The 23,046-nt window shown below is 32.9% G+C and overlaps 3 protein-coding genes across 5 annotated transcripts in view; all 3 read right to left on the bottom strand.

Moving 5' to 3' along the window:
* Positions 1-2,404: 2,404 nt before the first annotated feature.
* On the bottom strand, positions 2,405-2,774 carry LOC132700936 (uncharacterized). Its single transcript, XM_060668535.1, has 2 exons — positions 2,589-2,774; positions 2,405-2,536 (listed from the first exon to the last, which is right to left on the bottom strand). Exons 1-2 carry the CDS (start codon positions 2,772-2,774, stop codon positions 2,405-2,407), a joined length of 318 nt encoding a protein of 105 aa, XP_060524518.1.
* A 568-nt stretch (positions 2,775-3,342) lies between these two features.
* LOC132700934 (uncharacterized) lies at positions 3,343-5,613 on the bottom strand. The gene is made up of 5 exons (XM_060668532.1): positions 5,465-5,613; positions 5,034-5,350; positions 4,480-4,812; positions 3,852-4,438; positions 3,343-3,729 (listed from the first exon to the last, which is right to left on the bottom strand). Exons 1-5 carry the CDS (start codon positions 5,611-5,613, stop codon positions 3,343-3,345), a joined length of 1,773 nt encoding a protein of 590 aa, XP_060524515.1.
* A 2,298-nt stretch (positions 5,614-7,911) lies between these two features.
* LOC132700432 (neurotrimin-like) overlaps positions 7,912-23,046 on the bottom strand; it is a 152,112-nt gene continuing 136,977 nt past the window's right edge. For all 3 annotated transcript variants that reach the window (XM_060667751.1, XM_060667750.1, XM_060667752.1), the window contains 6 exons: positions 17,883-18,004; positions 16,181-16,331; positions 14,461-14,558; positions 13,241-13,398; positions 12,984-13,125; positions 7,912-9,362 (listed from right to left, as the gene is read on the bottom strand). In XM_060667751.1, coding sequence (XP_060523734.1) covers positions 9,054-9,362; positions 12,984-13,125; positions 13,241-13,398; positions 14,461-14,558; positions 16,181-16,331; positions 17,883-18,004 — 980 coding nt within the window. In that variant the 3' untranslated portion in view covers positions 7,912-9,053. The remainder of the gene's footprint in view (positions 9,363-12,983; positions 13,126-13,240; positions 13,399-14,460; positions 14,559-16,180; positions 16,332-17,882; positions 18,005-23,046) is intronic.

Below are 23,046 nucleotides of genomic sequence, written 5' to 3'. Positions count from 1 at the left end.
AATTTTTGGAATATAGTCTAGACGAAATTCTTCTGAGATTGCATCATCCTGAAAATACCAAGATATATTCGCATCCTTCTGAAAGCTTCCAGTTCTTTCATTAAATTCTTCAAAAAAAAGAAATAACCATAACTGGTTTATTCAACCTGGTGAATAGAGATGGATGAAATGGATGCCAATGGACTATGTTCACGATTTCTTTTAGCATTGATGATGATGATGATGAATGAGAGATTTGTAAGATTTATTACAACTTGTTATAAAACTTCTCAAGCTGGAAATTAATATGCCAATTATAGTCTAGCCACATGGTGATCCATTTAAGAAAAAAAGTTAAATACAAAAAGTGTTTGATCCTACGTATATATTTTATTTAAAGTATTTTTGTGTATACAGGGTGTTTTGTTGTGTCAGGACAGTAATTAACTTTATTTTTTTAATGAAATGCTATTAATATCTTTAAAATTTCTATTGATTCGCTTGATTTTGAGTATTTTTTGTCATTGCGAAATTTTGAGTAGTTTTCGCGAAATATGAACTTTTCCATTTTTTTTAGGGGAAAACTGGTCCTTGGAAAATGTGTTCTTGCACTTGAAAACTAAATTTGGGAATTTTTATTATGGATCCATGAAAGTGGTTAATATTTAATCCATTGACAAAAATATGTTATACCGGGAGGTTACAAATGACCATCAAAAAAATAATTTGTCCAATTAAAAAAACTGTTTTTAATAGAAAACCCCGTATTTGACACTTTTATTGAGTTTGGGATTAATGCTGTATCGTTTCATATTTATAACTTTTATTACAAAAATTGCTAGTTTGTAATTTTCTGCAACAACTCGTAAATAATATCTTATTCTACCTAAGTTTTTTTTCAAATATTAATTAATTAAGTTCAATATTAAATCAACAAGTATATATATATATATATATATATATATATATATATATATATATATATATATATATATATATATATATATATATATATATATATATATATATATATATATATATATATATATATATATATATATATATATTATATATATATATATATATATATATATATATATATATATATATATATATATATATATATATATATATATATATATATATATACAGGGTTTTTCACTTAAAACTCCGCACGCCAATAACTCCAAAACGAAAAGAAATATTTAATTTATGTAAAAAGTAGTCAAAGTGTGGGATCAAGTAGATATTTCCTAAAGTTTAAAAAATTCTACGCCTGCAAAGAGCTGGGCGTCGCGACGCGTCGAAATATTATTCGATTGCAGAGACTTTGGAAATACGCGCATACAAAAGTACATATTATTTAAAAACTTTTTTGTTATTTACTCAAACTTATTTACTTTACCCGTTTCTAAGTTATACCGATTTAAACTAAACATTTCTTATTTTTACATAATGCCCAAATACTAACGAGGTATTTGAACCGAGAATATCCCAATAGATGGTTTGGTACTAATGGACCGGTAAGGTGGCCGGCGAGGTCCCCGGACATTACACCACCAGATTATTTTCTTTGGGGCTACCTAAAAAACGTTATCTATGAAGAACCTATCGAAGATATGGCTGATCTCGTTAACAAAATTAGTGCAGCGTGTGCCGCTATCACAAGAAGGACTCTCCTACAAGTGACCCAAGCTCATCTGTTAAAAGTTTTTGATAGTTGCGTTCGAGCAGATGGACATAATTTTGAACAAAATTTTTGAAATGTCTTATTATGTAGTTAATTGCAATAATAATTTTGGTTATTAACTTGTAGGTATTTTACTGTTTTTTTCATTTATTTATCATGTTATCAGAACTAAATCGATAAAAAATAATAAATAAAATCATACTAAAATAGTTGAAATCTATTGTTTGTAATTGCATTTAAAACAACTGCGATAAAAATGGTTGCCATAGTAACTAACATGCATGGCATACTTGTAAAAATAAGCGTTAATCACATTTTTTATTAATCAAGGAATGTTTACTTTAAATCGGTATAACTTAGAAACGGGTAAAGTAAATAAGTTTGAGTAAATAACAAAGAAGTTTTTAAATAATATGTACTTTTGTATGCACGTATTTCCAAAGTCCCTGCAATCGAATAATTTTTCGACGCGTCGCGACGCCCAGCTCTTTGCAGGCGTCGAATTTTTTAAACTTTAGGAAATATCTACTTGACCCCACACTTTGACTACTTTTTACATAAATTAAATATTTCTTTTCGTTTTGGACTTATTGGCGTGCGGAGTTTTAAGTGAAAAACCCTGTATATATATATATATATATATATATATATATATATATATATATATATATATATATATATATATATATATATATATATATAGGGTTTTTTACAGCTGTCGCTGTCTCCCTTCTCTCAACCTACGCCTCCATCCATCTCTGTCTTGCCATTCATACCTCTTTTTTCCATAGATTCATCTACTTCATCCCTCCAAGATCTTCTGGGTCTACCCCTTTTCCTTCTACCTACGGGGCTCCATTCTGTTATCTTGTGTATCCACCTATTTGCTGTCCGTTCTTCTTACATGCCCATACCATACCAATCTCTTTTCTTCAATCAATGTTAAGGTATCTTTCTTGACACCCATTCGCTGCCTGATCTCCTCGTTTCTTACTTTGTCTATTCTCGAAATTCTACAACTTCTCCTCCAGTATTCCATTTCAGTGGCCTGTATTTTACTTTTGTATTTTTTGTTGATCACCCAGTTTTCCGCGACGTATGTCATTTCGCTCTGTACTATGGTGTTAAATATATGTGATTTGGTGTGTCGAGTGATGTGTCTATCCCAGAGTATTGGATTTAGTTGTCTGATACAGTTTCGCGTCTGGCCTAGTCTACTGTTCATTTCTTCCTCTGTTATCCCTTTTTGAGATATTATGAAACCTAAGTATTTGAAATTTTTGGTTCTCTTTATTTGATGATTTTCATCGGCTTGTAGGTAGTTTTCTCCATCTTCTGTTGTTGCCAGGTATTCCGTTTTCGAAAAATTTATTTCCATTCCATTTTTTTCATATTCTTCCTTCAGTTTTCGTAACATGTAACTTAGGTCTTCTTCGTCTTGTGCGAGTACAACTTGGTCGTCTGCGAAATTTAATGTGTAAAGACAGTCGCCTCTGATTGGAATTCCCATTTGTTCACATTTTTTCTTCCATGGTTTTAAGATCTCCTCTAGAAATATTTTAAACAATGTTGGTGATGTGGAGCATCCTTGTAGCAGTCCTTTTGTTGTTTTAAAGCTTTTTGAGAGTCTATCTTCGATTTTTATAGATATTTGGTTTCCTTCAAACATTTTTTTAACGGTCTCTATTAATTTTTTGTGGCAATCCGATGGTCTTCATTGCCTTCCATAGTATCCCCCTGGGTATGGTGTCGTATGCTTTTTTTAGGTCTATAAAGGCTAAGTGAACCGCTCTATTTTTAGCCATTTTCTTCTCTATCATTTGTTGTAATGAATATATGTGGTCTATACAAGATCGACCCGCCGTAAAACCTGTTTGTTCTTCTCCAATTTTGCCTTTTATTTCTATTTCTAGTTTTGCCTTTACGAGTTTTCCATATAGTCTTCCCATAGATGATATTACGCTAATTCCTTTGTAATTTTCGCATGGTCGCCTTTTTAGAATATCGATGTCATATATGCAGTTGTCCACTCTTTTGGTAGTTGTTCTCCATTTATTGCTCTTAGAAACATTTGGTGTATCATTCGGTATAGTTTTTCTGATCCGTATTTTATTAGTTCAGGAACAATGCCTCCTGGGCAGGCAGCTTTATTATTCTTCATATTTTTAATGGCCATTTTTACTTCTTCTAAGCTAAGATCTATATCCTTTTGTTCGTCTGATGTTGTCTCCGAGTTTTCTCCAATAAAAGTAGGTCTATCCTCTGTTAGCAGTTTTTTGTAGTATATTTCCCACATAGTATCTGGTATGTATTCTAGATGTACTTTCTCTTTCCTATTGGTTCTAAGAGATTTAATTAGACGCCAGGATTTTGAATTACGCGTTCCTCCTATATATTGTTCCACATTTTTGCAGGCCTCTTCCCATTTGTTGTTCTTTTCTTTCTGTACTATTCTTTTGACTTCTCGATTTTTCTTTCGGTATATCTCTCTATCTTCATCTGTTTTTGTATTTAACCACTTCATATAAAGTTCCTTCTTTTCATTTATGATTTCCGTTAGGTCTTTATTAATGTCTATTTTATGTTGATTTTGTGATTCTTCCTTCTCTCCGAGAGCTTCAGTAGCTACTTCTTTGATGCATGTTTTTATGTGCTCGTATGTTGTCCCTAGGTCGTCGAGGCTGAATTCTTCCAGTTTTTGGTCTATTCTTCGCTGATATAAGTACCGTATTGACTTATCGTGTAAAAGCTGTATATTGAACTTTTGTTCTTTTTGTTTATGTTCAAATGCTATTTCTTTTTTGATTCACGTTTGTTCCATGACCAGGGGAACTCCATTTTCGCGATCAATAACCTGTGGTCTGTGCCGCATTCTGCACCTCGTTTCACTAGGACATCTTTTATTTTAATTGATGAGTTGTTTTTGACTACAATATAATCTATAATTGATCTGAGATCTCTGGTTTCTTGTACCCAAGTGAATTTATGAATTTCCTTGTGTCGGTAGAAACCATTTGTAATCTTGAGATTATTAAATTCGCATAGTTCGATTAGAGCCTCTCCGTTGGTATTAACCGTATCTTCTCCGAATCTACCTATTATGGCATCGTTTTCTTTTCTTCCTGTTCTTCCATTGAAGTCTCCTGCTATTATGAGTTCTTGATTTTATTTAATTTTATCAATTTCTTCTTGTATCGTTTGTATGAAGCTTGTCTTTTCGATTAGTGCACTATCTTCCGTTGGTCCATATACCCGATTACTATTATGTGTCTTCCAAAAACTACGATATCTATTTTAATAACTCTATCATTTATTGGTTCTAAGCTTTTTATACATTTTATCCATTTCTTTTTTATTGAGATACCGATTGCGGCATTTGCTCTTTCCTCTTTTTTAACTCCGCTCCAGCAATAAAAGACATCATCTCTAATTTCTGTTCCATTTCCTTTTTTCTTGGTTTGGCTCACCACTAGTATGTCCAGTTCCGTTGTTTTAAGTACATCTATTACCTCCTTGCCTTTGGTTCTCCATCCTTGGATATTCCAGGTACCGAAAATTAGTTTTCTATTATCTGTTTTTTGTTTTTGTTTTTGTTTACGTTGGTTGAGATTTAAGACTGGGTTTCGTACACGATCAGCAGGTTTGCCCCCCCCCCGTATCCGTTGGGGCTCCCTCTTCTGTCTAAAAGTCCATTGGAGGTGTGGATTACCACCCGGGGAAAAATTCCGTGGTTTTTCATCCTGCTTCTAGTCTATTTGACCCTTTATATTTTTACATGTGCCAGGGAGCTTAAACCTGACGCCATAACCCCCATTTGGAGGGCCTTTTTCTTCAGCCGCCCATTCTGGGAACCGTCGCTGTTTGCAGCCGCCCATTGTGAGTCCGACGCTGCGGTGGTGCTTGTTGGTCCGCGGGAGGTATTTGATTTCCCTCCAACCACCCATATCTGGGAGGCCTTCCCCTATCCGCCACCTGGAGACGCGCTCTCTAGGAGTTGCAAGCTCTCTCAACAAGTAATGGAAGTAAATAGAAGTTATTACTAATTACAAAACATTTTCCACATAACCGCCATATTTAGCAATGCAAGTAATATATGTGGTTTCGCGTCTGTTGCAGTAAGTCTTTCTACCACTTGCCGAATTCTCATTTTTATATCTTGAACACTATTACACCTATTTTTATGCACCCCCTAAAAAAAAGTGCAGGGGTGACAAGTCAGGCCTCCTCGGTGATCAATCCTGTAAAACAATTTCAAACAGGGACTCCGGTATGATATGGCGCACTAACTTGTTGAAAATCATATCGTAAACACATAATACATTATTATGGTCCCGCAAATTATCAATTAATGGAAATATATACGTGTCCAACAAATTTTAATATCTCTCACCATTAAGAACAAAGTCATAAAATAATGGGTCTATTATTCGATCACGTATAATGTCACATCACACATAAAAAGTTCTCCGACCCTGTTTTTCAATTTATTTTAAATGATTTTCATTTGAGATACTCCAGTAAGAACTACTTTTTCGGTGGGACATACCGGCCTTATTGAAAATGGCCTTATTAAATTTTAAAGGGTTTTAAACAGTGGTCTTGGATCTTGGGATGCATCTTTTTACCCATCCCCGTTGTTTCCTTCAAAATGCAGCACTTCTAAATGCTTCTTTTCTGTTAAGACAATCTTCGGATGGCGTATTTAATTATTCACTAACACTTCACGTTCAAGATCACGAACAATGCGTCAAAAAATTGTTTCGGATACAACAACTTACATTCTCATAGGGCTAATGCTGGACTCTTATTATTTGTTACGTAACATTCATAAAGAAGTGTAAAAAGCCATTTTTTCTTTAAAAAATAGTTGTTGGCAACTAAATGTCAAATGAAAACTGGGTATTTCTGTTTGGGCAATAATTTTATTAGTTTTTACAAAACTTCTGGATTCCTCCTGCATCGGTTTTTTCTGAGTTGAAATTGCTGACGTTTCGCTCATCATCCCGTTGGATTCTTTAGCGCTTATCTGAAACTGAAACTGAGAACTCAACTGAGTTTTCAGTTTCAGTTTCAGTTAAGCCCTGAAGAAGCTAACAGAATGATTGGCGCAACATCCCCAACTTCGATTCATTAATAACCGACACAGGAAGAATCCAGAAGTTTTGTAAAAAGTATAACAGTAGCTTGTGGAAGTTTCTTTGAAAAATTTTATTAGTTCCGGATATCTTGAAAAGACGAGGTCAGAAATGCTATTGCGGAAACTGAAACCATACTACATGTTTACGGGGGTTAGAAAACGTTTTGTAATTAGTAATAAGTTCTATTTACTTGCGTTACTTGTATACGGGTTTAGTTAGATTTAAAATAAAATACACGAGTGGTTGCAGAAAATTCGTCGTAACCCAAACTCAATAAAAGTGAAAAAAAATTAATTAGAAAAAAACATTTTTTTGATGATCATTTGTGACCACTGCGTATAATATATTTTCGCCATTGATAGGTCAAAGCATTAAATATTATTCACATCCATGGATCCATAATAAATATTCCCAATTTTATTTTTCAAGTGTAAAATCGCATTTTTCCAAATACATGTTTTTTTTTTCGAAAAAAAAAATCGAAAGCTTGATTTTTCAAAAAAACTACTGAAAATTTCGTGTGCCATGTAATAATAAAAAATACTTAAAATCAAGCGAATGGCACCACGGAACACCCTGTATACATAAAAATGTTATAAGTATAATATATACTTGGGGTCAAACACTTATTGTATTTAATTTTTTCCCTCAGTGCCGTGCTTATTGAGATAAGGTATAGGAGTATCTTAAATGCATCACCCTGTACGGTATTGAGAAGCTTGTGCATATATATATATATATATATATATATATATATATATATATATATATATATATATATATATATATATATATATATATATATATATATATATATATATATATATATATATATATATATATATATATATATATATATATATATATATATATATATATAAATGGAAATTCTTCTGGCGTTTTTTTTTTTGGATTCGTGAAAAAATAAATAAATAACCGAGATAACTTATGAAGTATGAGAACAAAACCCCATATAATGTTTTTTATTTATAGTTGTGGACATTTCACACTAACAATGCAGCAAGCAAAGTAACCTTTACTGCTTTCGGATTTTTTAGTATAGATTTTCGTCTGGTGTCATCGGTAAGTTAATAGAAAAATATTTAATTTAAATATTTCTTGCTTTAAACTTTTAGGCAATTGCTACTGGTACAACATACCTGGTTATCTTAGCACAGTTTCACAGTAGCGCATCTGGTTAAAAAAAATTATTTCTTATTCAAATTCTTTAACTTTTATTTATTCTTTTCATATAAACAACTGGCAAATCTTAGACGAACATATCGTTCAATGACTAAATTGTCATAAATTTATAATTTGTAGGTTTCCTTTACTTTGATAAGGTGAACATACCGCAATTATATACATCATTTAATTTACAACATATTTGTGAATTGTTTCGAAATCTATATATCTGGTCTATCTACGAAAATATATTACGATCTAGTTTATGAGAATAAACTTTTGACGGCGACATTTTAAATATGAAACATTTTATAAGAGAAAGTTGACATTTCTGTTTTTATAGTAAAATAAATAAAATTAATAAATTAAAAAAAGGTTTCGTTTGTTTTTTCAGTACCGTTCCGGTATGAAATACATTAAAATACAATACATTAAAATACAAAGCTCATCAGTATAAGACACACACATTTTCAAGCGGTTTTAACAAACCAACGAATCACAAAAGCGAATATTAGCCAAATGTAATATTTAATTCAAATTATAATCAGTTGAAATTGAACTTTGAAGCAATAAACTGACGAATCACAAAGGCGAATATTAGTCAAATATGCTCTTAAATTATAAATAATAGTTGAAAGTGAAGCATGAAGAAATTTGTATGACCAATAATTGTAATACTACACATGCAATCTCCTTATAATTAATACCCTCGTGAATGAAACAATTATATATCCATTGTATAAAAACTAGACAATAAGGAAGAACCTAAATATGTATAATAAATAAATGTATAAATTTAACTTCAAATTTGAATTTGTCACAATGCTGGTGATTACATTGAATATCAAAATTATTAAAACTGAAACACGAAATGATCACAAAATGGCGAATGCGCAAGAAAATAAGAACAATGGTCGCCTGCGGATAACAACTTTTCAGTTCGTTGTGCAAAATGTATTAGACATTGCTAGAAACTCAAAAAAAAGTCCCATTTTGTCGTCTATCATTTCGTTCTATATTAAAATTTAAATAAAATAAACTATGTGCACTTGGGATGATTGTTACACGATTAAACGCGAAAAAATCCAAATACAAGTCCACAAGAGAGCAAAACTTTTAACACTTTTAACGCTCGCTTTACTGAGCACTATTCTTCGACCCCTTGGCGAAGTATACCATTGATGCAAGTCAGACAGTTCTCCATATCCATGCTGATTTTTCGTCTGTACTAAGCATTCATATGCTGAATCTGCTTGGAGATTGTGCAGGCGATACCATTGCGTTCTTTCGCTTGTAGAGACGCTGAACGTTTGACTAGGCTTAACAAGCAAATCGTGCCATTGCCCGGGATGATGGTATGAGTTGTTAATCTGCATTAAAAATAAGAAAGAAACTCTTAAACTACATGGCCCGATTTAAATCAATTTCTATTGAAGAACTTTGACGTGAAAAACTTGTACGTACTGGAAAATCGTATAAACTGTGTTTGGGAAAATAAAAAATTGTACCAGAATCCCGCATGATGCAAAAGAGATATTTTTTACGCCCACACCTGACACCATTAGAAACTCACCGTGACTTAATCATTTTAGTAAGCTCAAGTCGACATGAATAATTTAAAATGAATACAGTTAACGGATCGCCATATATTTTCATTAACCAACCACTGTTAGACGACTTTACAAAACTCACCAATTTCTCTTACCTGTAAGAGTTAATTAAGCGCTATAAATAATTCGTTGGTTAAGGCTTTCGCGGCCCGTTGATAAGCTATTATCTTCATTCGGGTTTAAAGGCCGTCGTCGATTGGAATTACTTCCTAACGTTTCGCTAGCACGAATGGCGAGCTTCTTCAGAGGTCCTTCCATCTCCGATGTTGGACGTAGACGTTAGGAAGTAATTCCAATCGACGACGGCCTTTAAACCCGAATGAAGATAATAGCTTAAATAATTCGTTGTTTATAATTTAATAAAATTTAGCATAGAAAAAAAAGTGTAGTCAAGTGTGTGCAACCTGATAATCTGAAGTTATCAGTGAGTGAATGTTCCTCTTAAATTTCAGTTGCATAAGGCTTAAAATAACAGAGATAACACCTGTTGTTTACTATTTGTCTTATAGGTACAGGGCGATGCATTGCCGAATTATTTTTTTAAATAGTTTTTATAGCAAACAAAAGTAAAATACATTTTTACAATGACAACACGAAAATTCCTGACAGTGCCAATATTTTTACTTGTGATTGTTATAAGTTATTGAACGAGCTTCAATTCAATTCAATTGAAGAATGGGTATGGTCTGTTCATAGAAAAAAGAAAGTGACCAATTGCTTTTGAATGGGATTATCAAAGGGTTGTCATTAACATACAATACAACAAGATTATTACCTAAAGTTTCGGAATTTAAATTCAGGTAAAATTGTGGTACGTGATAGAAAATAATTTTATACCTACCTGTGTTTAATATTTTTTGGTTTGGTATACTACTTAGCTTAATTTTATTAGTAATCATTCTTATTTCCTGTGTAATACAGCGTGTGTTAAATCGTGTGCGAATTATGCAAAATATGTGCGAGTCTAGTGTCAAATGTAAAAAACACATTCTATTGAGGCTAAGGAAGTTATAAACAATGTTTATTTGACTCTCATTGAACGATGAAAGATTCTTCTCTGGATTACCATGAAAACACCACCGCTGATTTATTTGAAAGTTGTGCGAGTCTAGTGTCAAATGTAGAAAACACTATTCTATTGAGACTAAGGAAGTTATAAACAATGTTTATTTGACACTCATTTAACGATGAAAGATTCTTCTCTGGATTACCATGAAGACACCACCGCTGATTTATTTGAAAGTTGGTTTAAAAACAAACTAGTTCCAAACATTCTTCCTAAGAGCGTCATTGTAATAGACAATGCAAGTTACCAAAGTAGACAGTTGACTAAAACCAGTTCCTCATGTGACACAAAAGCAACAATTATACCAAGTAAGCAAAGAATATACCAAAAAGCAATTAATTGAGGTTCTACAAAGCTTGAACCTATAAAAGGAATACGTCTGTGATAATTATGCAAAAAATCTAGGGCATACAGTTTTAATTCTTCCACCTTACCACTGTATATTTAATCCCATTGAACATGTTTGGCACCAACTGAAATCTGCCATTCGTCGTAACAATGTTTTTCCCCGTGTTAACTCCAGTGTCCTCAAACTTATAGAAACCCAAGTTTTTAACATCCCTCCACAAAGTTGGGCAAATTTTGTTAAACATATAGAAAAAGCAGAACAATCGTATATCCATATTGCAATAATATAGAAATAGATAGTGACACTGATATATAATATGAATAATTTTAAGTAATTTAAGTAGGTAATAAAAATAATTTGTAATTTTATTTTAGATTTAAACATAAATACATACATAAATAAATAAATATTGTCTGGTATCTTTCCTAACAAAACCCCAAATAATTAAATTCTAAGGAAAGTACGGACCCGTACGGCCATATTTCATTCTTACAGCTTGCCCAGGTCTTTCCTTAATTCGTATCAGTTAGTCACTTTCTTATATCTATGAACAGACTTTAACAATAATCAAGTGATATTATGCAGGAAAAAATCTTAAAGCACTTTATGAAATGTGTTCAGTTTATTTTCGTGTTAAAACTATACCTTTGATTTATTACCCAAATCGAGTTCACAGGCACCGTAATAAATGTTCATCTAAAAATGTCGATAATAGAACAGAAAAAAGAGATTTGAATATTTTACTGCACGTGGAGGAAAACAAAACACACAAATATTTTTCCAATAAATACGAGAAGCACCAAGAGTTCCGGGAAGGCGATGAAGAAAGAAGAATTTGGCATTTTGTTTTGAAATAATGGAAAAAGAAAATATAGATAAGGATTTTCTTTAAAATATTTATTTTACTGAGGAATGTACATTCGCACTCATCAACGATCCAAATGTTCAAAACTGTCAATATTGGACCCAAGAGAGTGAATATTGTTTTGTTCATACTCGAAGGCCATTTTTTACAGACTATAACCTCACAGCAGAAAACTATTTGGACTTATATCAGATACGGGAGGATTTGGGAAATAATTTTAATGGGAATATTATTGGCCCAAGGTTCCGATCCTTTGAATACCCAGGACACCTGAGTTCTCGCCGAATGACTCCTTTCTATCGGGTCCCTTGAAAAGTGTTATCTATAAATATGTTAAATTTGAAAATCCTAACCAATTACAAAACGCTATTTGCTTGGATTTCACAATATGAACTAAGCAATGTAAGAAATGAAATTTATGATCTCTTATAATATTCTTTAAGTGTTGTGGAGGGTTTTTTGAATTTTTGAATATTGAAATAATGTTTGTTTGTTTGTGTCTTGTGTGAGAATGATCCTAAGAAAAACCTAATGATATACCTACATACATAGTCTATTTTGTGTGTGTTGTGTGCACCTCTTTATTGTAAACGAACCTTTATTTGATATGCCATTTTGCCATCATATTTAATTCAATAAGTGAAGATCGGTTTATTAAAATTTATTCAAACTCGGCACATGAGTGAATTATACCGGGCCCTTCAAACAGTTATATTACAACTTTGCTATAAAATGTACAGAGGAGGCAATATAAGGGCACCTAAAAAATTTAATGGAATTTAGTATATTTTTTTCGGCAATGGATCACCCGGTATATTAAGCATAGCAGTGTGAGAACAGTATTGAAATACAGAGTAGACAGACGAAGTAATTTAGTAAGAAGTGAAATGCCAGTTTAGATGATATGAGAGTCATAGTAGTGTTGTACTTCAATTGTAAAGGAGCTAATGTGTTTAAATAACCTTAGTTTGTGTTTAACTGTAGTCTTAAGGTGGCTTGAATTAATCGAACTTTGGTTAATATTTATGGCTATATAGAGCTTAAAAAGATTTTACGACTTCACACATTAATTTATAATTTGATTAAATCTTTTCAGCTTACCATAACTTTTCTATATAATATCCTCACTTCGACAATGGGAAAGACCGATTGCACAACCCATTTTAAATCGTGCTCATGAGGGTTGGAATACTGCGGGCTAATAATTTTCGGGGGACCCGGCTTTCCCGAAAGTTCTATGTACCTACAAAGTAAACTTAAAATATTAGAGGACGGTAATCTTCGAATGTCATAGTGTAAAATTTTGATTTTCATGCAATACCAGAAAGTGACACAAAGACTGGATGCGTTTTGAGTACCTCTTATCGCGTCCTATAGAGTTAGATACGAGGCAGCTGTAGTTTCCGAAATCAGAGAGTTGTACATTTTTGATTGTCAACGTATGGGTCTGACTATTTTTCGACATAATTCGCCTGTCCGTGGGTTGAAGTTGAAATGAATCTTGATACCAGGTAACCTAAAAAATTAAATATTACTACCATAATAACGCCTTCATTAAATTCAAATGGAATCATGTTTCATATAATGATAATTTTCTTTAACAACTTATTTTACCCCTTTCAAAACTACACAAGGATATATTAAAGCAGATATCTTAAGACGGAATCTTATATTCTACGGTCTCTTAAATAGTTAATATCCGTTTTATACAATTACATTACTCCTCCATTTCCTTGAAAGCATCAATGCCTAGTCTGTCTAGTCTTTGAATTTCAGTTGGCAACAATTCGTCGCTTTCCTACTATTAAAAATTCAGTTATGTTAAACGCATAACTTGGAAAATGTTTTAATGCGATTTCGACAATCACGTATGAATTACGTAATATTGATCGTGCTATTGAATTGGTGTACTTATCTTTTTGTTGATTTGGTTCCCTTTATAATACTGTTTCTGCGGTTAATGTTATGACAGGCGGTTCACAGTTCGTTGTCTATAAGAATCCATTTCTAAGTAATTTGAATAAATTACACTGGAAAATCACCAGAACTTCTTAGAACTGCGTAGATTACACTCTACGCAGTTTCTAACTTTAGTCACTCTCAACATTAAACACTAAAGCCTTCGGTCTTAAAAGGGATAGCAAGTTTCTAATTAAATGGAGATAATTAATAAATTGTAAACCAAAAATGTAAGTAAAATTAAAATAAAAAAAATTCTTGAGCTAATGTTGCGCACATAGAAGGAATTCTTGTGAAAAAAAACAGGGATGTGACTTTAAAGAAAACTGACTAAATGTAATCCCTTGGCAAAATGCCTACACTCTTTCACGAACTGCTCTCTGTTGAGAAGAAAATGGGATCTTCTAAAGTCGCACTTGCAAAGAATTAATTAATTTAAAAAAATATATTTCAGTATTGTGAGTTCCAAATATAACTTCGCCGAATATTAAATTAGTTAGTAAACTACGTTACAAAGCAAATAGAACTCGATTCATATTCGCTACTATATAAATTGTCAATTAATACGCCATCATGGAAAGAGCCTTAACTTTATCTAGTGCTTTCACTATTTAGTTACCTCAGCTGGAGGATCAGCATGTACCACGCAATTTAATTTTGCCTCGAGGCCCTCTCCTGAATTGACCCAAGAGCGTAGTACGCTAACTTCCGGAGGATCTGGAATAATAGATTTATGAAAATTAACCGTTGTTATTTTTGCAAGTATAATACGACCGCAATGTCGAGGGATGCTTTGGAACTTTTAAAATTTTATTTAATTATTGAATAAGCTTATAAAGACCGCCTTGTCACAAAATTAAAAAATGAGAAGCTTGAGTAATCATACTAAACAAAACAAACGAACCACAACTAACCACCCTCCAAAAGGTCGACTGCCCTAATAATTCCTTCTCTGGGGAAGCGAAGTTGCGCTCTTAACAATAATAAAATTATGGACTAAAAATTTTTTTTTATTTCATGCTAATAAAGATGGATTCAGAAAAATTTACTGGCAGAGCATAGCAACTATGAACAATTTATGCCGCAGTGAAATTATCGCGAAACAAATACCAATAGATTAGCAGTAATGTATTTTCCAAGTTTTAAATTTAATTTTCAGTTCAACCTACGGTGAACACGGAATCGTTTTGATGTAGAGTCGCAATCATTATCTGATCCGCACCCTTCTCTTGCTTTGGCGATGAAAGTGACAAAAACTAGTGGACCGCTGTACGTGACGAAAATGTTCCTACTGCGAATTAAAAACTTGGTATTGTACGGGACAAATCAAAAGGAAAGTTATCGGAGTCAGTTTCGTTCTATTTTCTTGAAAGTTTTTTTAGGTGTTCTTCAAAAATAGCAGCGTTTGCTCTAAAACAGAATTATATGCTAATTCTAAATGTATTCACCCAGAGTTCATTTCTTATTTACCAGTGACCCGGCCGCAGAGATCTTGTCCAGTGTACATAAGGGGCCCATACCCTATCTCGAAACCTACAGTAATAAAAAATAAAAAGAAAAAAGCTTTTTCAATTAAATTTATATAGTTGGACCTTTATCAACCTTAAATTTGGGAAATAAAAATAAATGTGTCAAATGTTTGATGGCACTAAGTTGTAGCTGCGTCTATGTCTTTCGATATCAGTATCTTCCATCTTGCCCTGGGATTAAGGCAGATGGTAGGTCTATATAATACTGTGGGGAAATAATATGCACTTTTGAGAAAGCACGCACTAGATCAAAAGAAGTTCAACAGAACAAACTAAAATAACATTTCATCCAACTTTCAAACAAAAATGTCAATTAGAAAAATAACAAAAAATAGTAAGTATATAATGTGACAACACAAGACTGCTATTTTCTTTCTTTTCGAATCATGGAACTGAATAGATAAAAATATTTTAAACTGATTTACGACTGCTGTGTTATTACTGAAATAAAAATTTCAATAAATTCTGGCTTCGGCTCTACGATCACTTTTAACAGTGGTCTGTTTGCTACGGTTTATTGCAAGTGCAAGTGCTTTAACCACTGCGTAACTTTCATCTCACACAAAATTTAGTAACTTTACATTTGATACTTATTTAATTACATCCCAGGTTTGTTTATTCGGGAGTCAAGTAAACGAGACAAAGAGACTGCGGGTAAACCGTCCCTAAACAATCGAGAATAATTAACGTTTCATTGACAAATTGGGACCTCTCAAATGTCTATTAAATTAGACATTGATAAAATTTTTAACGCATCCTTTCGTCTCTTTAAATAAACTGTAATTGTTCTTAAAAGTGGAGTTTACTTACATAAAACATGAAGCTTGACTTCTCCAGTAACTGGTTGCCCGATTCCGTTGGACGCCGTACATAAGTATATTCCGGCATCTTGTCTCTGCACTTCGTTTATGTTGAGCATGTGACCAGTTTCGACCTGCAGCCCCGACGGAAGTAAACCATCCTGCAACAGTTGCAATAATTTGCGGAAAATGTTGTTAAAGGATTAATTTTCTACTTTTTACTTTATATTCGCGCAAAACCATCCAATAAAGGAGGTTGTACTGGAATAATTTAGGAATAAAATATAAGAAGTACATTTATTTTCCACGAAAAATAAAAAAAAGTTTGTGTCAAGAACCCAAGATAAATTGTATACAAAAATTAATTAAATTAAATTTATTTTCTTAGTAGGCCAATATTCAATCAAAATCAATAAATAGATAACCTTAACCACTCTGACAAAATATTCTAAACATCCATCTTGTTAGATGATAATTTTTGGCCATTTCTATAAATATTCTGACACCGCCATTATATGAAAAGCATTTCCGTTCTGCTTTTGCGAAGTAGAATTTTACAGCAGATCGTAAAAAACAATTTAATTAAACTTTTCATGCAAGTTTTTTCCTGGGCAAATAAAAGTATGCAAATAAACCTCCCATTCCATTTCGTTTTATTTTTCGGCGGTCGTAAAATGAAATCATTCAAAATTACTGCAATCGACAATACACCGGTATGCATATTGCTCTGTGACGGTTCTGTCAACATCGATTATTAAAAGAATGTAACTCCAATAACCAATTCAATTATTTTATAGCAAAAAAAAATTTGAATTTTTATTTCAAGTATATATTAGGCATAACATTGTCATACATTAAGCCATACAATTTTTCAACACAACTTGTGTGTATTTTGGCTTCGTTATAGTAATAAAGTGAAACCTACTCAATAAAATGTGTCCTTTATTTCTTATACGAAACATCTCCTTGTTTTGTTTGTTTTCGTTTCATAATAAATAATTAATATCAATCATTTGGCAGAAAAGAAACTTCATTTCCGTGAGAAACACAATGAAAGATATAGTATTGGTTAAATACGACCAGAGTGGTATATTTAGTTTTGAAGCTACTAAAATTAAATTAGCAGAGGTGGACCTGGATTGAGGAAAACCAAATTCCTTTATTTTACTAGTTCCCTAGCACATTCATTCTAAACTTCAAAACCAATTTATACCATAAATTGTAATGTTTATAAAGTGTTTTTCGGGAACTCACTTACCTTGTCTACAAGGTGTTTCAACTGCTACTACTAACATTAAAATTTCGATTTAAATGTTCTGTATTTTTGTGCATTTTTAGATTCTTTACCCCGTTTAAAAGTTAGCCATACAATCACATTGCAAAAATATCCGCCCTGTATACCGAAACAATATTCAATCAAACTCCGAAGTCAAAGGTCCCAAAAATAATTATTTATTATTTATTTATTTATTAAAAATGTACACGTGTTTCGCTCACACGGGCATCATCAGACATATAAAAACGTCAAGTCAAACGCACATAGGGACAAATTGGAATTTGTGAAGCACCTGTAACTTTTTATAAATAATTAATTTTGATACATTTGACTAGGAAGTTTGATTTAATCTTTATAGTTTTGTGGAATTCTTACTCTGGTACACCTTGGATTTGATAGCGTTAACAGTATTACGGTGCTCGAAAATTTAACCAACCTTTTTTGACCATTGAACTGTCGGTGTTGGGTTTCCGTTGGCTTTACATTCAAAGAAGACTGGTCCACCCTTGCGAGTGACAACTTGTCCACTGGGCGGAACAATTTGTATACTTGGAGGCACTGAAAGTAAAAATGATAAATTTAGAAAACTTTATTTAATTTGTAGACGAAAATATAGGGTTTTTCAAAATTCATGCCATTTTAGAGACATATTTTTAAAGCAACAATAGGGAAAAATGAGTTGTGATAATATATTCGTTTTAACTTTTTCATTTTAAAATGGAAACTGAACCATATTCGTTTCAACTTCTGGTGGTTCACAGCCTGGCTGCGCATTTTTAATCAATTCTTTTAATAAAAACTTATTGCATTTTTCTAAGCAATTATTAACTAACAATACCGCACGTATGTCTTGCAAACGGTTATACATTGAACATCGTATGGAATTTTACGATTCAGTTATTTAAATTAATGCACCGTCCCGTCCCGTCTGACTAAAACTGAATGATCTAAATAGGCCTATTGATATAAATTTGAATATGCGAGGCACTCGCTGTAATAAAATCTTCAACGAGCTCCACTTATATTTTGCGTCTGGTTTGCCCGAGCCTTTTTGATATGAGTGCCGTACAGAAATTTAATTAAACTGTTAGCGACAGGTAGTAAAACGCGTTTACAGACAGATTGCTGCAGCCCGTGAAAGTTCCGATCACAACCCAGAAACGAATTAGTGCGGAAAAAGTTTTTCACGTCCAAAGTTTTAAACTATCGCGCACGTATCTGTTGATTGTTATAATAGTCTACTCTAACCAAACTATACCGGCTGATCAATAACCTTGTTACTCAGCAGAATTTGAGATAAATTTCCAGACCATACTTATAACGTGTGTTTCAAATTCGACTCTCGCCATTACGGTCTCGGTAACGGTAAGAGATACAGGGTGACTTAAATTAATTAATTAAAATATGGCGGAAAAATCTGAAACTTTTTATTTTATATTTTTTTAATGTCTTTATCTTACGACTTAGCAAAAACCTGTAAACAACATCTTATTGGACCTTTTTAGGTTTCATATTATGCCCAGATCACAAATCCCTTACAACGTTTCGTTTTTCTCAAATCATCTTCAACTTTATTTTTTCTTATAGTTGTATTGTCACATTTGTTTTGATCTATCACAAGTTGTATTTGTGTTCTCTCAAATTTAAAATATTGAACAAGAACTTTTATACCATAGTATACTATGAATTTTCAAATATGTACATGAAATTTTAAAATCTAGTGCATTACTGTGTCGTTAAAAGTGGACTTTACCATTGAAGAAAAACGAGATATGGTAAAACTTTATTATAAAAATGTTAAAAACAGTGTCAAGACATCGAGAATGTATTTGAAAGACGACAACCTCGTCGAACTTTAGTTAAATTATTTAATAGGAATCTCGATGAGTTTGATTAGCTTGAAAAACTAGGATAATATTATGAATGTACCTTCAGCTCGTAAATTCTATTTTTAAGGGTACCCCATAAAAATGTGTCGAGGAAATTGAGATCTGGAGACCCGGCTGGCAATCTCACTGGTCCATTATTTCCGATCCGAACCTTGTTTAAAGATGATCAGATACTTGTATTGAGGTACCAATAGAATCGAGGATCAAAAGTAAATCATCCAAATAGTATTCAAACGTTGACCTCAAAAACTGATATTTTGTCTTTACCAGTACCTACCCAAACATTAAAACTAAATCGAATTTGCGGTCGAATTTCTCGAAATCGCCTAGGGCTGTTAATGCTTAAGATATATTCATTGTTTGGATCAAACATTCCACAAGTGCTTTCATCTATCGAAATCACTTCTTTGTAGCCAATTACAAAATTGAAATCGCCTTTCGGGATCACCTGGATATAATTTTTGAGAGATATTAATTTTGTAGCATTTGAAACCACTTCTTTTTAGGTGTCTCCAAGCACTCGTATGAGCAGAAGCACCAACATCAGAGTAAACTTGGCGCGTGAATTTTCCCGGGTTCATATTTATCTGGATTCCTACCCAATAATTTAAACAAAGTTCGAAGAGGTTGTCGTCTTTCAAGATACATGTTCAAATATATTTCAGATGTCTTGATACCGTTTCCATCGTTTTTAAAATAAAGTTTTACCGTATCTCGTTTTTCTTCATTGGTAAAATCCATTGCATTGGATAAAACTAAAAACCAGAACACTTTTCCCACATCGATTTGGGCACCTCCATAACATGGTTTGTAAAAAATCGTTGCCCACGTAATTTATCCTTAACGTATGGCAATAAATAGAAATCATTAGGTGCTAAATCAGGACTGTGTGGTGGATGGCTCATCAAATCAACGTTTTTAATGCTCAAAAAGTTCTTTGTTTGCACTGATCGGTGAGAGCTAGTAGCATTGTCGTCGTGATTCGTCTTCGGCGGTTGGTTTTTCTAATTGCTTCGAAGATTTTCGGCAAACAAATGGTTGGGTACCATTCAGAACTGACTGTTTTACCTTTCACCAAAGAAACAGTTGCAACCTGACCAGTTTTCTTGAACAAACAGTTTGCCATTTGTGTCGAAGTGCTTCGCGCACGAACAACTTTTGTAGGCTTTGTCTCATTCTGAAAGACCCACACAGCCGACTGCTGCTTAATTTCAGGTTCATATGTTTAGATCCATGATTCATCGCCTGTCACGATATCATAGACGTGTTTGGAAGCACCGCGATCCTATTTTTTTAGCATTTCCTTCGACTAATCAACACGAGCCTTTTTTGAGCTGATGTAAAATTGTGTAGAATCGAACGCGAACAAATTTTTTTAGTTGCCAAATGTTCATGCAAAATTGTATGTATGCTGATCCCACTAATACCCAAAGATACCTCAATCTCATGGTAAGTCGCATGACGATTCTGCAAAATCAGTTTCCGCACTGCATCAACGTTTTCTTGGCCAACCACCGATTTTGGACGACCTTCACGAAAATCATCCTTAAGAAAACTACGATCACGACTGAAGTCCGAAAAGCAGAGATAAACAGTAATCCTAGATGGCGCTTTAACTTCAAAACTCGAATCAAGTTCATCGAAGCATTGTTGTTGAGTAAGTTCATGATTGAAGTTGTAAAAAATTATTGCACGAAAATGCTCCCGATAAGAGTTCCATTTTTAACCGTCACATTTTTTAAAATTTATCACAAAAAAGAACAAACAACATTCTCTCGGAACCTAAAACGAACCTCAAAATCTCAAACTTCCCCACAAAAACGTTAGTCGCCAGATGGCTAGTTTAAGAAAATCCCGAATTATAAAAGGAAGCCTTCGTATAAACGTTTTTGTTCAATTTTGAATTTGAGAAAATTCAAATACAATTTGTGATACATCAATAAAATGCAATAATACGGGCTATTTAATACTGAAAAAATGCAATGCGGCGACAAATAGAAACAATAAAGATGATGGTGGTTTGAGTAAAACGAAATGTCGTAAGGGATTTTTGACCTAGCCATAAGAGGAAGCCTAAAAAGTTCCAATGAGAATGTATTTTCAATTTTTGCTGAGTTTTAAAATAAATACATAAAAAAATTTAAAAAGAAAACCGGAAGTTTCATATTTTCCGACATATTTCGTAAAGTAACAAAATAATTTAAATTTAAAAACGGAACATTACTGAGCTCACCGATGCGCAACTTTGCCCTAATTTAAGTCACCCTGTTATACTGTGTATAATGTTACGATAACCTAAAAGGTCTTTCTGCGGATAAGTGTTGCTGGTCCTAAAGCTCTTTTAACACCAATCAGATGCAAGTTGATATGCACACAGGGGACGCACAAAAAACTTATCGGGTGTCCTACTAAGGACGACGAGGTTCGGTATTGCGAGAAAGGACTTAAAGCGTATATTTGTAATTTTTGCGTATAAAAGGTAAAGGGCACGAGATGTTTGAACAAATTTGGATAACTCAACACATTTAATAGAGTTGAAGTCACTAAAAAGGAATTTTTGTAATAAATTTGAAAAAAATACTTCACTAAGAAGAACCAACGGTACTAGCTACTCTTCGTGAATGTTCCAAGAATTTCCGACATTCCATCTCACTCTTGAGCCACTTGGCAATAGCTGTAGTGTGATAGCCCGGAATTAAATACTGGGTTGAGATTTCGGGGCAATAAGTCAGCGTTATGGTTTGTGCATATCGTTGAAAAAGGATTAAACCCCAATTACCATAAGGTCAAAAAATGTACACAGTAGTATTTAAAATTTGAAGAAAGATTTGTTTATTTCGCAGGAATTTTTAAATATCTTCAAAATTGTAGAAAAATTCCGTGGACACCCTGAAAATTAACAGAGAGGATAATTATTTTAATTTAACACAAATTGATGATAACTGCGAAAAATAATTCTATATCTCGGCCATTCGTTCCAATACGCTACAACTAACTTAAAAGTGACTTTTCTGGTATGGCTTAATAATGTTAACACTCACTTCACACTTATTAATGCTACTAAAAACTTTTTATATCCCATCAAAAAATATATCAACATAGTCATAGGGTTCCCATAACCCTAAAATAATATGGCGAAGCCCTTGATCGCTTGTTTATCTTCAAGCTTTATACCCTAAAATTCGGATTCCTAATTTCTTGTTTGTAGACTATAAATCGTGGTTTTATTGTTTTATTTTAAAAAAATATATGTAAAATTTCAAAAACATGTTTTGACGATAGGAACCTGTAATGAAGCATAGATCCAAAATTAACCCCAACTATACCACCAAAATTTCCGATGTCACTAACCAAGTTAGCATCACCAGTACCAACGATATCGATTGAGAAGTAAAGTAGAACTATACTTTCTACCAAAGTTAGTTAGTTACTGATTAATAGGAATTAATAGTTAACCTGTTTAAGCACATTTTATTTTAGTTAGTTTAATGCCATAGTGGATTTTAATAAAAAACGTAATATCGACAAAGATTTAAAACCACTTTTTCCGACGTGTATTGGTGCTAACAAATCTCAAGATAACAATGGGTAATAAAAATAGAGTGAAAGGCGCTTACGTTATGGGCTATTAGATCGGATTCAGGTTTCACGCAAAATGCACGGCGCAGCAGTAAACTGAAAATGTCAGAGTTTTATTAATCGACATTAATG

Source organism: Cylas formicarius, unplaced genomic scaffold (genome assembly GCF_029955315.1).
Source record: "Cylas formicarius isolate icCylForm1 unplaced genomic scaffold, icCylForm1.1 PGA_scaffold_4__25_contigs__length_36172078, whole genome shotgun sequence".
NCBI lineage: Eukaryota > Metazoa > Arthropoda > Insecta > Coleoptera > Brentidae > Cylas > Cylas formicarius.
Note: the sequence above shows the minus strand (reverse complement) of the source record. Positions and strands in the feature narration are given on the sequence as shown.

Excerpts from the sequence above, each read along its gene's own strand:
- LOC132700934 (XM_060668532.1), bottom strand. The coding sequence starts at position 5,613 with ATGGGTGGTTGGAGGGAAATCAAATACCTCCCGCGGACCAACAAGCAC. Across the intron at positions 4,439-4,479 it reads CCCCTGGTCATGGAACAAAC|AACAAAAGTTCAATATACAG; the intron begins GTGAATCAAAAA and ends ATAAACAAAAAG. Across the intron at positions 3,730-3,851 it reads TAGATCTTAGCTTAGAAGAA|AGCAATAAATGGAGAACAAC; the intron begins GTAAAAATGGCC and ends AATGTTTCTAAG.
- LOC132700936 (XM_060668535.1), bottom strand. The coding sequence starts at position 2,774 with ATGACATACGTCGCGGAAAACTGGGTGATCAACAAAAAATACAAAAGT. Across the intron at positions 2,537-2,588 it reads TGATTGAAGAAAAGAGATTG|ATAACAGAATGGAGCCCCGT; the intron begins GTATGGTATGGG and ends TGGATACACAAG.